At 47.6% G+C, this 14,824-nt stretch overlaps 1 protein-coding gene across 1 annotated transcript in view; it reads left to right on the top strand.

The window, feature by feature from the left end:
• The window catches only part of MAG (myelin associated glycoprotein), a 32,224-nt gene that overhangs the window by 14,289 nt on the left and 3,111 nt on the right, over positions 1 to 14,824 (top strand). The window contains exons 4-8 of the mRNA XM_070763970.1: positions 270 to 527; positions 4,807 to 5,067; positions 9,210 to 9,497; positions 12,352 to 12,448; positions 12,544 to 12,640. Coding sequence (XP_070620071.1) covers positions 270 to 527; positions 4,807 to 5,067; positions 9,210 to 9,497; positions 12,352 to 12,448; positions 12,544 to 12,640 — 1,001 coding nt within the window. The remainder of the gene's footprint in view (positions 1 to 269; positions 528 to 4,806; positions 5,068 to 9,209; positions 9,498 to 12,351; positions 12,449 to 12,543; positions 12,641 to 14,824) is intronic.

The raw sequence follows: 14,824 nt of genomic DNA on the forward strand, positions 1-14,824 counted from the left end.
AGCCGCCCCGAGTCTACGGAGAGGGGCGGCATACAAATCTAATAAATAAAGAAATAAAATAACTACTGCACTACTCAAGAGTCATGACGATGACGATGTAATGCTCAATAAAAGACAATTTTTAAAAAGTTCTAATAACCCTATTGTGACTGTCGTACTGACTTTTTTTTTAATCATACCTGGCCGATACCTTTCTTACTATCTTTAACTGCTACAGAAAGAAACCTGGATATGCACCCAAAGGTGATCTCTTTACCTGTTCTTTGCAGACCCACCCCGTATCCTGCAAGTGAATTCCTCCGTGGAAGTCCTACATGGCGCCCATGTGTTCTTGATGTGTATTGTGGACAGCAGCCCAACAGCCATGATTGCCTGGCTCCGAGAAGATGAAATTCTCCATGAGGACCTAGCTGGGAATCTCACCCTCTACCTCGACAATGTCACTCACCTGCAGGATGGCATCTACACTTGTGTGGCAGAGAACATTTATGGCAAAGACAACCACTCCCTCGCCTTGACTGTGCTGTGTGAGTGCTAATCTAGTGCTCTGGAATGGGTTCCCCATTCTGGGATAATGCCTATTGTTTTTATTTATTTATCAAATGTATTTGCCACCCATAGAATATACAGTGATCCCCCGCTCGTTGCGAGGGTTCCGTTCCAGGACCCCCCGCAACGAGCGGGTTTTCGTGAAGTAGCGCTGCAGAAGTAAAAACACCATCTGCGCATGTGCAGATGGTGTTTTTAACTTCCGCAGCGCTAGCGAGGAGCCGAAGATTGGGGGTCGGCGCGGCCGCCGACATGGGGGGCTCGCTAGCACCCCCCCGAACCCCCAACCCGGGTTTGGGGGGGTGCTAGCAAGCCCCCCATGTCGGCGGGGATGTTTTAAAACACCCGCGCGGCTTTCCAATGAGTCCCGAAGACAAACGCGGAAGTTTGCCGTTTGTCTTCGGGACTCATTGGAAAGCTCCGATCGTTTTAAAACAGTTGCGCCATTCTCCGCTGACTCCTGGCGAACTTCCCCGCTTTAGGAGTCAGCGGAGAACGGCGCGCCTGCTTGGCTTCCCTCGCCAGCGCAGCCAACGTGCGCTACGATCTTCCGGGCGAGCCAGGCTCAGTGACGGAAGGCAGCCGCTTGGCCCGGGATGCTGGGCCGAGAGGAGCCGGGCTTGATCAGCTGAGCCTGGCTGGCCCGGAAGATCGTAGCGCGCGTTGGCTGCAGCGGCGAGGGAAGCCAAGCCGGCAGCAATGTCGCCGCCGCTGCAGCCAACGCGCGCTACGATCTTCCGGGCCAGCCAGGCTCAGCTGATCAAGCCCGGCTCCTCTCGGCCCAGCATCCCGGGCCAAGCGGCTGCCTTCCGTCACTGAGCCTGGCTCGCCCGGAAGATCGTAGCGCGCGTTGGCTGCAGCGGCGGCGACATTGCTGCCGGCTTGGCTTCCCTCGCCGCTGCAGCCAACGCGCGCTACGATCTTCCGGGCCAGCCAGGCTCAGTCACGGAAGGCAGCTGCTTGGCCCGGGATGCTGGGCCAAAAGGAGCCGGGCTTGAAGATCGCAGCGCGCGTTGGCTGCGGTGGCGAGGGCTTACGATGGAGGGTGGAGGAAGCGGCCATGGGAGGGCGAGCTGCCTCAGGGAGGAGGATCGGGCGGGACCAGGTGGGGGCTGGAATTTCTCCGCTGGGAAGAAGCGGCCAGGGCGAAGGGCGGACGAGCGGCGAAGGGCGGGCGAGCGGGTGCTGGGGAGGGCTTCTCGCCCTCCTGCCAGCAAGAGGGGGAGCGAACGGCGTGGGCGGGCGAAGGGCGGGCGAGCGGCAGCGAGGAGTTTGCGTGGGCGGTGGGGAAACTCCTCGCTGATGCCAGCAAGAGGGGGAAGACCCAGGGAAGCCGCCCAGCAGCTGATCTGCCGGGCGCCATCTACGCATGTGTGCCCATAAAAAAAAGGGCACGCATGCGTAGATGGTATTTTGACTTCCGGGTTCAAAATTCGCAAATTACCCTGTTCGCAATGGTTGGGGACGCAATAACCGGTGGATCACTGTATATAGAATAGAATAGAATAGAATAGAATACAGTGATCTCTCGGTTAGCGCGGGGGTTACGTTCCAAGACCTCCCGCGCTAACCGATTTCCGCGTTATACTGGATGCGGAAGTAAAAACCACCATCTGCGCATGTGCGCCATTTTTTTCATGGCCGCACATGCGCAGATGGTGGAGTTTGCGTGTGGGCGGCGGGGAAGACCAAGGGAAAGTTCCTTCAGCCGCCCAACAGCTGATCTGCTCCGCAGCGCGGAAGCAGCGAGGAGCCGAAGATGGGGTAAAGGCAAAGGGGAAACCCCATATTCGGCTCCTCGCTGCTGCCGCGCTGCGGAGCGGATCAGGTGTTGGGCGGCTGAAGGAACCTTCCCTTGGTCTTCCCGCCGCCCAGGCAAAGGAGAATCCCCAAGATCGCTTGCCGCTTGCCGCTTTGCAGCTTGGAGCCTTGCTTCGCCTCCTTCGCTGCAATAGGCAAGCGGCAAGCGATCTTGAGAAAGAGAGAGAAAGGAGGGCGACTTGCCAGTCCACGCCCCCCTGGATGAACAGCCTCGCATGGCCCCAGCGCCGGGCTCCGCTGTTGCCTCCGCCCCCATTCGGCTCTGCAGCTGAGAGGCCTTCCCGGCAGAGCCCTCCCCAACAGCTCCTGCCGCCAGCGCAAAAAAGAAAAGGAAAAAAAATCCCCAAAAGAGGCAGGCACAAAGCGGGGGCACAAGGGGAGCTGCCCGGCAGAGGTTGCTTTTTTTCTTCTCGTGGGCAAGTGGAGGGGGGGAGAGAGAAGGGAGGAAGAGTGTGTGAGAGAGGAAGAAAGAGAGAGAGAAATGATAGAAAAAAGGGGAGAAAAAAAAGAGAAATGAGAAAATGATTGAAGCATAGTGACAGGAAAGAAAGAGAAAGAGACAGAGAAGTGACTCTTGGTGATGACGTATGACGTCATCGGGTGGGAAAAACCGTGGTATAGCAAAAAAACCGTGGAGTATTTTTTAATTAATATTTTTTGAAAAACCGCGTTGCAGCGTTTCGCGCTAATCGAGACCGTGCTAATCGAGGGATCACTGTATTGGCGAAGTGTGATTGGACGCACATGGAATTTGTCTTAGGTGTACAGTGATCCCCCGCTCGTTGCGAGGGTTCCGTTCCAGGACCCCCCGCAACGAGCGGGTTTTCGCGAAGTAGCGCTGCGGAAGTAAAAACACCATCTGCGCATGTGCAGATGGTGTTTTTAACTTCCGCAGCGCTAGCGAGGAGCCGAAGATTGGGGGCGGCGCAGGTGTTTTAAAACGTCGCCGCCGACATGGGGGGCTCGCTAGCACCCCTCGAACCCCCAACCCGGGTTTGGGGGGGTGCTAGCAAGCCCCCCATGTCGGTGGCGACGTTTTAAAACACCCGCGCGGCTTTCCAATGAGTCCCGAAGACAAACGCGGAAGTTTGACGTTTGTCTTCGGGACTCATTGGAAAGCTCCGATCGTTTTAAAGCAGGCGCGCCGTTCTCCGCTGACTTCTAAAGCGGGGAAGTTCGCTAGGAGTCAGCGGAGAATGGCGCGCCTGCTTTAAAACGATCGGAGCCGGCCGGGCGAAGGGCGAAGGGCGAGCGGGTGGGCGAGCGGGTGGCCGGGCGAAGGGCGAAGGGCGGGCGAGCGGGTGCTGGGGGGGGCTTCACCCTCCCGCCAGCAAGAGGGGGAAGACCCAGGGAAGCCGCCCAGCAGCTGATCTGCCCGGCGCCATCTACGCATGCGTGCCCATAGAAAAAAGGGCACGCATGCGTAGATGGTATTTTGACTTCCGGGTTCAAAATTCGCAAATTACCCTGTTCACAATGGTTGGGGACGCAATAACCGGGGGATCACTGTATATGCTCTCAGGGTACATAAGGAGAATAAAATGCATTCATCAAGAATAAAGAGATACAACACTTAGTGATAGTCAAGGTTATTAATAAGCTATCAAACTGTACTAGGAAATAAATAAAAATAATATAATTGAAAGATGCAAGCAATACGGTTATAATAATAAGTGGGAACAGCAGTGATGGGCTCCTATGGGTACAGTTAGGTACAAAGAACCGGTAGAAAATTATGGTCAGTATATAGAACGGTTAGAATTTTTTTTCCCTTTTTTCCCCCTTCTGGGCTCTGGATATGTTTTTCCTATCACAGTAAATGAGGTTGAATGTGTGTGTGTGTGTGAGTACATAAGCATACAGTTTAAATAGTAGATAGTTTATTTTTGTGTGTAATACACATAATGTTTATTAATGTGTATAAGACACATGTGACATATATACCTAGAATTAAATAGTATATTTTTGATATTCAGTAATAGTAAGTAGATAGGGAAATTGTATCTCTTTGAGGCGAGGAGAGGCCAGGCACCCTAACCCTAACCCAAACCCTTGACATGAGTGACGTCAAGTTGGCCACCTTTAAGCCAGTCACATGACCTTTAAGCCATCCCCTGGTCACATGATTATCAAGCCACTCCCACCTGCTCACATGGCCAGCAAGCCACACCCACAAAACAAGCCATGCCCAAAGTGTGGTAGTAAAATTTTTTTGCAGCCCTTCACTGGGGAAGAAATAGATACTACTAAGGAAAAGAAGAATAGTAATAGTCTTTATAAAGTCTTAATGATACAGTACATTACTTAGTACTGTAATACAGTCTTATTTGAACCATTCTGGGATGAGGAATCTGTTCTTAGCTGAGGTGACCATTTGCACCATGTTTTAGGGTTTTTTTAAATGCATATCCTTCTTGACTTTGCCTCCCTCTGCAGATGCTCCTTGGAAACCAGTAGTCAACGTATCAATGGTGGCCCTGGAGGGAGAGCCCGTCACTATCTTCTGCAGCTCCCAGAGCAGCCCAGAGCCAACGATCACCATCTTCAAGGACAAGAAGCCATTAGCCATGGGGATCTACCAAAGCCACGTGGAGCTGGAGTTTGAATCCGTGTCGCATGAAGATGACGGTGAATACTGGTGCACAGCGGAGAACCAGTTTGGCCAGAGCAGCACTGCTTTCAACCTCACTGTTGAATGTAAGCAGTGGCTTTGTGCACCCAGAGACTTTTTAAATTCTAAATATCTCAAACATGTTTTGGGATTTATTTATTTATTTATTTATTTATTTATTTATTTATTTATTTATTTATTTTTATATTTTATTTTATTTTATTTTATAATTTAATTTTAATTTAATTTAATTTAATTTAATTTAATTTAATTTAATTTAATTTAATTTAATTTAATTTAATTTAATTTAATTTAATTTAATTTAATTTAATTTAATTTAATTTAATTTAATTTAATTTAATTTAATTTAATTTAATTTAATTAATTTAATTTAATTTAATTTAATTTAATTTAATTTTAATTTAATTTTAATTTAATTTATCTATCTATCTATCTATCTATCTATCTATCTATCTATCTATCTATCTATCTATCTATTTATTTATTGGATTCGTATGCCGCCCCTCTCCGCACACTCGGGACGGCTAACAACAGCAATAAAACAGTATATAACAAAATCCAATACTAAAAACAGTTAAAAACCCATTATATAAAAACCAATCATACATACAGACATACCATGCATAAAATTGTAAAGGCCTAGGGGGCAGTGTATCTCAGTTCCCCCATGCCTGGCGGCAGAGGTGGGTTTTAAGCAGCTTTCGAAAGGCAAGGAGGGTGGGGGCAATTCTAATCTCTGGGGGGAGTTGGTTCCAGGGGGGCCGGGGCCGCCACAGAAAAGGCTCTTCCTCTGGGTCCCGCCAAGCAACATTGTTTGGTTGACGGGACCTGGAGAAGACCCACTCTGTGGGACCTAACTGATTGGGTAGAGTGCGCTGGTAGATCATGTGCTTTGAATCCAGAAGTGCTCTGCTTTGAACTCTGGAATTTCCAGGAAAGATCCGTTCTCAAGCTGGAGAAGAGGGATTATTTCTCTATATTATTGTGGAACTGGAGCTATGCATCTCTTCATTGACCATATTTTTCAGAGTACAGTGATCCCTCGATTTTCGTGATCTCGTTCTTCGCGAAACGCTATATCGCGATTTTTCCCACCCGATGACGTCACTCTCTTCCTTCCTTTCTCATCTTTCTTTCTCTCTCTCTTTCTCTATCTTGCTTCTTCCTCTCTCACACTCTCTTCCTCCCTCTCTCATATCTTTCTTTTGTTCTCTCTCTTTCTCTATCTCTCCCCCTCTTGATCTGCTCGGCAGCGCAGCGAGGAGCCGAATCGGGGTTTCCCCTTTGCGTGGGCGGCGGGGAAACCCCGATCTTCGTCTGCTCGCTGCTGCTGCGCTGCCGAGCAGATCAGCTGCTGGGCGGCCGAAGGAACCTTCCCTGGGTCTTCCCCGCCGCCCACGCAAACTCCACCATCTGCGCATGCGCGGCCATGAAAAAAAGGGTGCGCATGCGCAGATGGTGTTTTTACTTCCGCAACCCTACATCGCGAAAAATCTATTATCGCGAGGGGTCTTGGAACGGAACCCTCGCGATAATCGAGGGATCACTGTATAAGACGCACCGGAGTATAGGATGTAGCTTAGTTTTGGGGGAGAAAAATAGGGAAAAGAATCTGCCTACCAGGTATTCATCTGGCTAGCATCCTTAGTCTGGCCAGCTTCAGCACATTATTTTATCCCCTGGTTAGGGCTTAAAAAAAAACCTTATTCAGAGAGAGTAACAATGAAAGAGCTTGCAAGCCAGTAAGAGCTAGGAAAATCATTAGCACCTGGTTAGGGCTGTAGAGAAACATTTGGAGCAAGTTAGAGTAATGAAAAAAAACAACCCCTGCAAAGACTTAGGGCTTGGAAAACATTCTTGACAGAGAGTACCAATGAAAGAGCTTGCAAGGTAAGAGCTGGGAAGATCGTTAGCATCTAATAATAATAATAATAATAATTTATTAGATTTGTATGCTGCCCCTCTCCAAAGACTCGGGGCGGCTCACAACAACGATAAAAACAATATTATAGTGGCACAAATCTAATATTTAAAAAAAACTAAAAACCCTATCATAATTAAAAACCAAACAGCACATACATACCAAACACAAATTATAATAAGCCTGGGGGAAAGATGTCTCAAATCCCCCATGCCTGGCGGTATAGGTGGGTCTTAAGTAGTTTATGGAAGACAAGGAGGGTGGGAGCAGTTCTAATCTCCGGGGAGAGTTGATTCCAGAGGGCCGGGGCCGCCACAGAGAAGGCTCTTCCCCCGGGGCCTGCCAGACGACATTGTTTAGTCGACGGGACCCAGAGAAGGCCAACTCTGTGGGACCTTACCGGCCGCTGGGATTCGTGCGGTAGCAGGCGGTTCCGGAGGTACTCTGGTCCAATGCCATGTAGGGCTTTAAAGGTCATGACCAACACTTTGAATTGTGACCGGAAACTGATCGGCAGCCAATCTAGTTAGGGCTGGGGGGGGGGAAGCTTTTAAAAAAAGCTACATTAGGAGTATAAGACGCACCTGAATTTTCAGCCTCTTTTAGGGAGGAAAAAAGCATGTCTTATATTCCGAAAAATATGGTATTTGTTGGAAATAGACATCTCAAGACTGTGGACCAACCCACTGCTCTATCATTGGCATAAATAGTGGGGCTTCCATAAAGAGGACCTCTACAATCCAAGAAAGCTATTAGAGCCTTAGGTGCAGTGTTTAGAACACAATATTAAAGGCTAGCTCTGCTCACTGCCAGGAGTTCGATCCTGACCAGCTGACCCATCCTTCCATCCTTCTGAAGTTGGTAAAATGAGGACCCAGATTGTTGGGGGAAATGCTTAGAGAAGGCTGTAAAGCACTAGAAAGTGGTATATAATGAAGGCAAACTGCCCTCCCCCAGTGGGCCGACCTCCAGGAAGGCACAGGATGCCATAGTTGCCACATCAAAATGAAGCAACCGGAGAAAATTTTCTCAATGAGACGACCTCGATTGAATCAAGACTGCTCCTTTTATTGTATTTCACTTTTCCTGACATGTGGTACAGAATAACCAATCCGAGAACGCCACATACATTAAGCCATCCCCCAACTACCATTCACTCATGCGCTGTATGAGGCAACCTCCTCGTGACTTCCCTATAGATAATTAATGGAAGCTCCATTCATTGCCTTTTCCTGGATTGTGTGTTTACTGGTGATTAGCAAAGGAATGAGAGTAAGGCATAAATTTCCTTATATGGAAGTTAGCTATACGTTATCTTCACGCTGTATATCAAGTTAATTATTTTCCACGTGGTCATGGATTCTGCAACTTGCTTACTCAGCCTGGACTTTGCTGCTTTTCCATAGAGCAGCGGTCCCCAAACCTTTTACACAGGGGGCCAGTTCACTGTCCCTCAGACTGTTGGAGGGCTGGACTATAAAAAAAAACTATGAACAAATCCCTATGCACACTGCACATACCTTATTTAAAGTAAAAACCAAAATGGGAACAAATACAATATTTAAAATAAAGAAGTAATAAGTAATTAAGTAATTAATAATTAAGTAATAAAGTAATTTATACTTCTTTATTAACAAGTAAATTTAAATTTAAATCAACAAACTCCATTTCTCCTTCCTTCCCTCCTTCCTTCCTCTCCACTTCTCTCTTCCCTCTTCCTTTTCTCTCATTTGTTTCATTTTCCTCTCCCTCGTTCTTTCCCGCCATCATTTTCTCATTTTTCTCTTTCTCTCTCTCTCTTTCCATCTCTCCCTCTTCCTTTCTCTCTCCCTCTCTCTCTCCCTCTTTCTCTTTCTTTCTCTCTCTCTTCTCTCTTTCTCTCACTCACTCTCTTTCTAACTCTCCCTCTTTGTATCTCTCACACTTTCTCTCTCTCCTCCTCTCTCTATTTCTCCCTTTCTCTCTCTCCCTTTCTATCTCTCCTCTTCATTTCTCTCTCCCTCTCTATTTCTCCCTCTTATATCGATCGGTAAAATCTCGTGTGCTGCTGCAGGTCGGTTAAAAGACCTCAGTGGGCCGCATCCGGCCCGCGGGCCGTAGTTTGGGGACCACTGCCATAGAGGAAGAATAAGGTTTTATTCAGCATCCATTAGGCTAAAACATCACCCTTCAGCAATATTCTATCCCAATGTTCAGTGCCTAAAAACCTATGATTACAACAATATAAGTGCTATTGCTATTAGTTCATCCTGGATTGCATTTCAATCTCTTATTTTTTCTCCACAGTTGCTCCGCGTATTTTTCCGGACTCCAAGTGCACAGCCGCTCGGGATACGGTGAAATGCATCTGTGCAGCCAGAGCCAACCCAGAAGCTACGATCACCTTTGAATTGCCCACCCGCAATGTGACGGTCAATGAGACTGACCGGGAGTTTGTGTACTCCCAGAAAACAGGCTACATTGTCACCAGCATCCTGACTGTTCAGAGGGAGGTTGACTCTCAGCTCTACATAGTCTGCTCTGCCAGGAATCTCTACGGCACCAAGAACCAGCAGCTCCAGTTCCATCACTCCAGTGAGAGTCCCTGCAGGCAAACATCACCTCTGATCCCTCTGGGCCATAGGCCCTCTGTTTTGACCCAGCTCCCAAACATGGCAAACCCTCTGTAGTTAACTAAATGTTCCCTTTATTATGACCAACAACAACCCCAGCAAAGTCTCTCTCACACAGCAGGCTAACAAATTTGTCCAGCAAGGAGATGAATAGTTGTCTGCCACACCTATTCATCTTGGCCCCCTGCCTTTTATCCCCAGAGCTAGGGTTGGGCTTTGCTAGAAGTGGAGCCTCTTCAATCCCAAAGACCAGCCCATAGATTTCCACTGCTCTCCTCTCCTCTGCCTTCTTTGCATCCACATATCAGGCACTGGACCCAGCTGTTCCTCCTCTTCGGCATCAGCCACCTCCTGGGGGCTGTTGACTCTCCATCTGAGGCCTGATGGGCAGCCTAGGCTCCGCCACTGTCTCTATCTCTGACAGCTCCAATTCCCTCTTCCCCGTCAGAGCTTTCAGATTGCCTTGATGCTGGCCCTGACTCCTTTATCTGATTTGGCTGCTTGTGGGACTGGGGGCCGACAGGCTACAACACCCTCCATGCCAGCCTGTCAAGGGCTGCCATCAAGGGCCAGTCTTACTAGTTATCTGAGAAGGTTGACACATCAACTGTTGGCCCACTGCAAAGCCGTTAGTCCCTTGGTGGTGCTCTTTCCTATTCAGTTGCCTTGTTTGTGAGGACCAGAGATTCGCTGTCTCACTCTGGCCAGAAATATGAATTAATATCAGAAGGCAAAGCGTTGAAAAGAATTTGAACACATTGGCCCACTTTAGCCTGGCAAGTAAACAACCAAAGGATTATGTGTTAGAAGTTTCCAAATATCAGCTGGGCTGTCACATATAAGTGAGAGACCAAACTTGGTTCTCTCTGACTCCAAAGAGGAAGAGCTAAACTGCCACCATCAAATTGCAAGCAAAAAAATATTTTAAAAACCCCTAACCATAACCTTAAGCATTTTGTCTTTTTATATGGTTTTTCTTTGCATTCATTTTTTTAAATTTTTTTATTAAACATTCTCAAAATTAAAAACAATACCTAACACAAAGAAAAAAAACATAAAACCCAAACAATTTTCCTCATTACAGCGAGTTCTTACCGCTATCGCTGATAACAGTTGCTTATCTAAGTTCTCATTTTTAATATATTCTACTCTATTATTTCATTATTATTTACTTTATTTATTTCTCTCTTTCTCTCTCTCTCTCTCTCTTTATTGGATTACTATGCCACCTCTCTCCGAAGACTCGGGGTGGCTTACAACATATGAAAACAGTAAATTACAATAAAATTAATCCAATTAAATTAAAATTACATAGCTATCTAAAATCCCTAATTATATTAAAAATCAATCAACACCCATTCATACAGCAATCATACAATCATTCCTTGGCCAGGGCCTAAGATCTAATCGGCCCAAACCTGATGACATAAATGAGTCTTAAGACTCTTACGAAAGGCGAGGAGGGTGGGGGCAGTACAAATCTCTGGGGAGAGCTGATTCCAGAGGGCCGGGGCTCCCACAGAGAAGACTCTTCTCTTAGGTCCCACCAAATGACATTGTCTAGTTGACGGGACCTGGAGAAGGCCGACTCTGTGGGACCCAACTGGTCGCTGGGATTTATGTGGCACTAGGTGGTCCCGCAAGTAATCTGGTCCGATGCCATTATTACTCTTTATACACATATCCTTTTTAAAAATATTTTCTTACTTACATATGTATATATTCTCATATATTATTACCTAATTTTATTTCTATTTTCTTATCAGAAATGCCATCTACTTCAAGCTAAATCTATTCTCATTCATCTCTTTCATGCAGCTCCATTGTCAATTTGTATTTGTATTTATTAGATTTGTATGCCGCCCCTCTCCGAAGACTCGGGGTGGGTAACAACAATATAAAAAGACAATGTAAACAAATCTAATATTAAAAATAATCTTAAAAACCCCAATTTAAATAACCACTCATACATACAAGCATACCATGCATAAATTCTATAAGCCTAGGGGGAAGGGAAATTTCAATTCCCCCATGCCTGACGACAGAGGTGGGTTTTAAGGAGCTTGCGAAAGGCAAGGAGGGTGAGGGCAACTCTGATATCTGGGGGGAGCTGGTTCCAGAGGGTCGGGGCCGCCACAGAGAAGGCTGTTCTCCTGGGTCCCGCCAAACAACATTGTTTAGTCGAAGGGACCCGGAGAAGGCCAACTCTGTGGGACCTAACCGGTCGCTGGGATTCGTGCGGCAGAAGGCGGTCCCGGAGATATTCTGGTCCGGTGCCATGAAGGGCTTTATAGGTCATAACCAACACTTTGAATTGTGACCGGAAATTGATCGGCAACCAATGCAGACTGCGGAGTGTTGGTGTAACATGGGCATACCTTGGGAAGCCCATGATTGCTCTTGCAGCTGCATTCTGCACGATCTGAAGTTTCCGAACACTTTTCAAAGGTAGCCCCATGTAGAGAGCATTACAGTAGTTGAACCTCGAGGTGATGAGGGCATGAGTGACTGTGAGTAGTGAGTCCCGGTCCAGATAGGGCCGCAACTGGTGCACCAGGCCAACCTGGGCAAACGCCCCCCTCGCCACAGCTGAAAGATGGTTCTCTAATGTGAGCTGTGGATCGAGGAGGACGCCCAAGTTGCGGACCCTCTCTGAGGGTCCATTTCGGCACATTCCAATATTATATTAATAATCTTTACATCTGATGGGCAGTCGGACTGTTTCCAGTGTTGTGCCAGGATAATTTTAGCAGCTGTCAGTATATTTCCACCCACTTTTAAACCTGTCTGTTGACCTGTGTCTTCCTTTCTTCCAGACAGTCTGATGTGGGCAAAGGTGGGACCGGTGGGAGCCGTTGTGGCCTTTGCAATACTCATAGCTGTGGTGTGCTATGTCAGCCAGGCCAGAAAAAAGTAAGTTTGGTGGGGAGAGAAGGGAATACATTGTTCTAAATGTTATGTTGTCGGGGCAGTTAATATTGTTATTGTAATTATCTTCATTTCTCCAGAAAAAACAATGATAATCCTGGCTTTGGTCAAACAGAAAACCCTCCGGTTGTCTACAGCGGAGATTACAGGACTCCAGGGAATCTGGAAAAATCAGAGGTACCAATAACAGTAGTTAAGTTGTGTTTAGTAGCCCTGTGTTGGTGGGGGCCCTCCCTGCAATTCACACCACATCTGGCTCCCTTTTGCTGCCTGGCTCCAATTGCTGTAAGTTGCTTCTGCCTCTAGGATCAATCAGGGCTGGATTCCCATTATTGCCGCTACCACTGTGTTGCGTGCACAGCTTTTATTATTTATTTATTTATTCAATTTTTATGCCGCCCTTCTCCTTAGACTCAGGGCGGCTTACAACATGTTAGCAATAGCACTTTTTTAACAGAGCCAGAATATTGCCCCCACAATCCGGGTCCTCATTTTACCCACCTCGGAAGGATGGAAGGCTGAGTCAACCTTGAGCCGGTGATGAGATTTGAACCGCTGACCTTCAGATCTACAAGTCAGCTTCAGTGGGCTGCAGTACAGCACTCTACCTGCTGCGCCACCCCGGCTCAATTTTGTTCTCCTGTATGCATGCATGCGCATGCAGCAAAATCTCACAATGGGATTAATGTGTGTGTGAGAGAGTTCAGTATTCCGCACATGCACAGAAGCAAAAAAATGCCAAAATCACACACATACACACACACACGCATCCCCTGGCAAGATTTTGCTTCCTGCATATGTGCAGAAGCAAACCCACATTGGGATGCACGCACGCGCATGCAAGGAGAACGGAAGCTGTGCACACGGTGCAACTTTCGCTTCCAGTGCGCCGTCTTCATCCGTAACCGGTAGCAATCTAATACTGGGCTGAATCCATTCCCATCTTCTGGAAGGAGAAGACAAGTACAGTGGTACCTCTAGATACGAGCTGCTCCACATGCGAGTATTCCAAGTTACGAGCCGGGACACGAGCGAAATTTCTGTTCGACACCCGAGCTCAAATTCGGGATACGAGCCGAGCTTCCACTAGATGGCGCAAGAATCTCCTTGCTTCCAGTTATCTCGGCGCGAAAAACAAAGTCTAAAGGCATTCGTTCAAGATACGAGTTGATCGACTTACGAGCTCGGGTCTGGAATGAATTAAACTCGTATGTCGAGGTACCACTGTATACTTCTCTCAGCTCAGTATTTTACAACAAGGGAAAGCTTTGTTAGAGGAGCTGGATGGATGGTTTCATCCTTAGGTCCTTTTTGGGGCAGTACAGGCAAGTTCCATTTTCACTGACAGAGGCTTGCAGGAGGCCATGGCAGCTGAAAACGGAAATTTGGAGCTCATTTTCACTGGCAGAGGCTTGCAGGAGGCCATGGCAGGTGAAAACGGAGCTTTGGAGCTCATTTTCACTAGCAGAGGCTTGCAGGAGGCCATGGCAGGTGAAAACAGAGCTTTGGAGATCATTTTCACTGGCAGAGGCTTGCAGGAGGCCATGGGAGCTAAAAACGGAGCTTTGGAGCCCATTTTCACTGGCAGAGGCTTGCAGGAGGCCATGGGAGCTAAAAACAGAGCTTTGGAGCCCATTTTTACTGGCAGAGAGCTCTGGCCACCACAAGCACCCCTGATATGGTTGATCTGGCCACACACACACCGGCCACGGCCTCCCAGGTCAACCACCATCCTGATGCGGTCCTTAATGAAGTTTGACACCCATGTCTTAGACCCATCCATGAGAAGTGTCCTTCCAAAAGGTGGTTTGTTTTGGATACAGTCAAAGAGGGGATTTTTTTTCCTTCCTGTTTTTTTCCCCGCTCACTCAAGTCAGAAGCATCGCTTCCTGTTGAAAGGATTAGCTGGTGACTTCACCATTGTCCTGGAGATGCCCAATTTGCGCTATCTTCTTATTCCCGGCAGGAGCTGGAGTGAAGGACGGGAGCTCAACCTCACCCCCATAGCAGCTCTCGGGTCTTGAACGCAGGCTTGCTAAACTCCTGCCCAGGGTTCCAACCACTTGAGCCACCATGCTGCTTCGCTCTTCCTGGAAGCATAACTAGTCAGCCCTAAGAATAGTTTCCTTACTTGGGGTTTTCTGGCCTATCGGTTTCAGCAGAGAGAAAAAAGTATGACCTTGACAGAACAAGACAGGAGAAGAAACTCAGATGGACATCGCTCTGTCACGGCCATAACCTATTCCACGAAAGATCCCACAGTTCCAACCCCTCTCCCTATATTTCACGGTGCTCCAAACTTACTTCAGGTGTCAGGGTTGCCTTTGCCCAAGCGGTCCTTTCTCCCTTGGAGTCATTAGT

This window comes from Erythrolamprus reginae, chromosome 11 (genome assembly GCF_031021105.1).
Source record: "Erythrolamprus reginae isolate rEryReg1 chromosome 11, rEryReg1.hap1, whole genome shotgun sequence".
Taxonomy (NCBI): domain Eukaryota; kingdom Metazoa; phylum Chordata; class Lepidosauria; order Squamata; family Dipsadidae; genus Erythrolamprus; species Erythrolamprus reginae.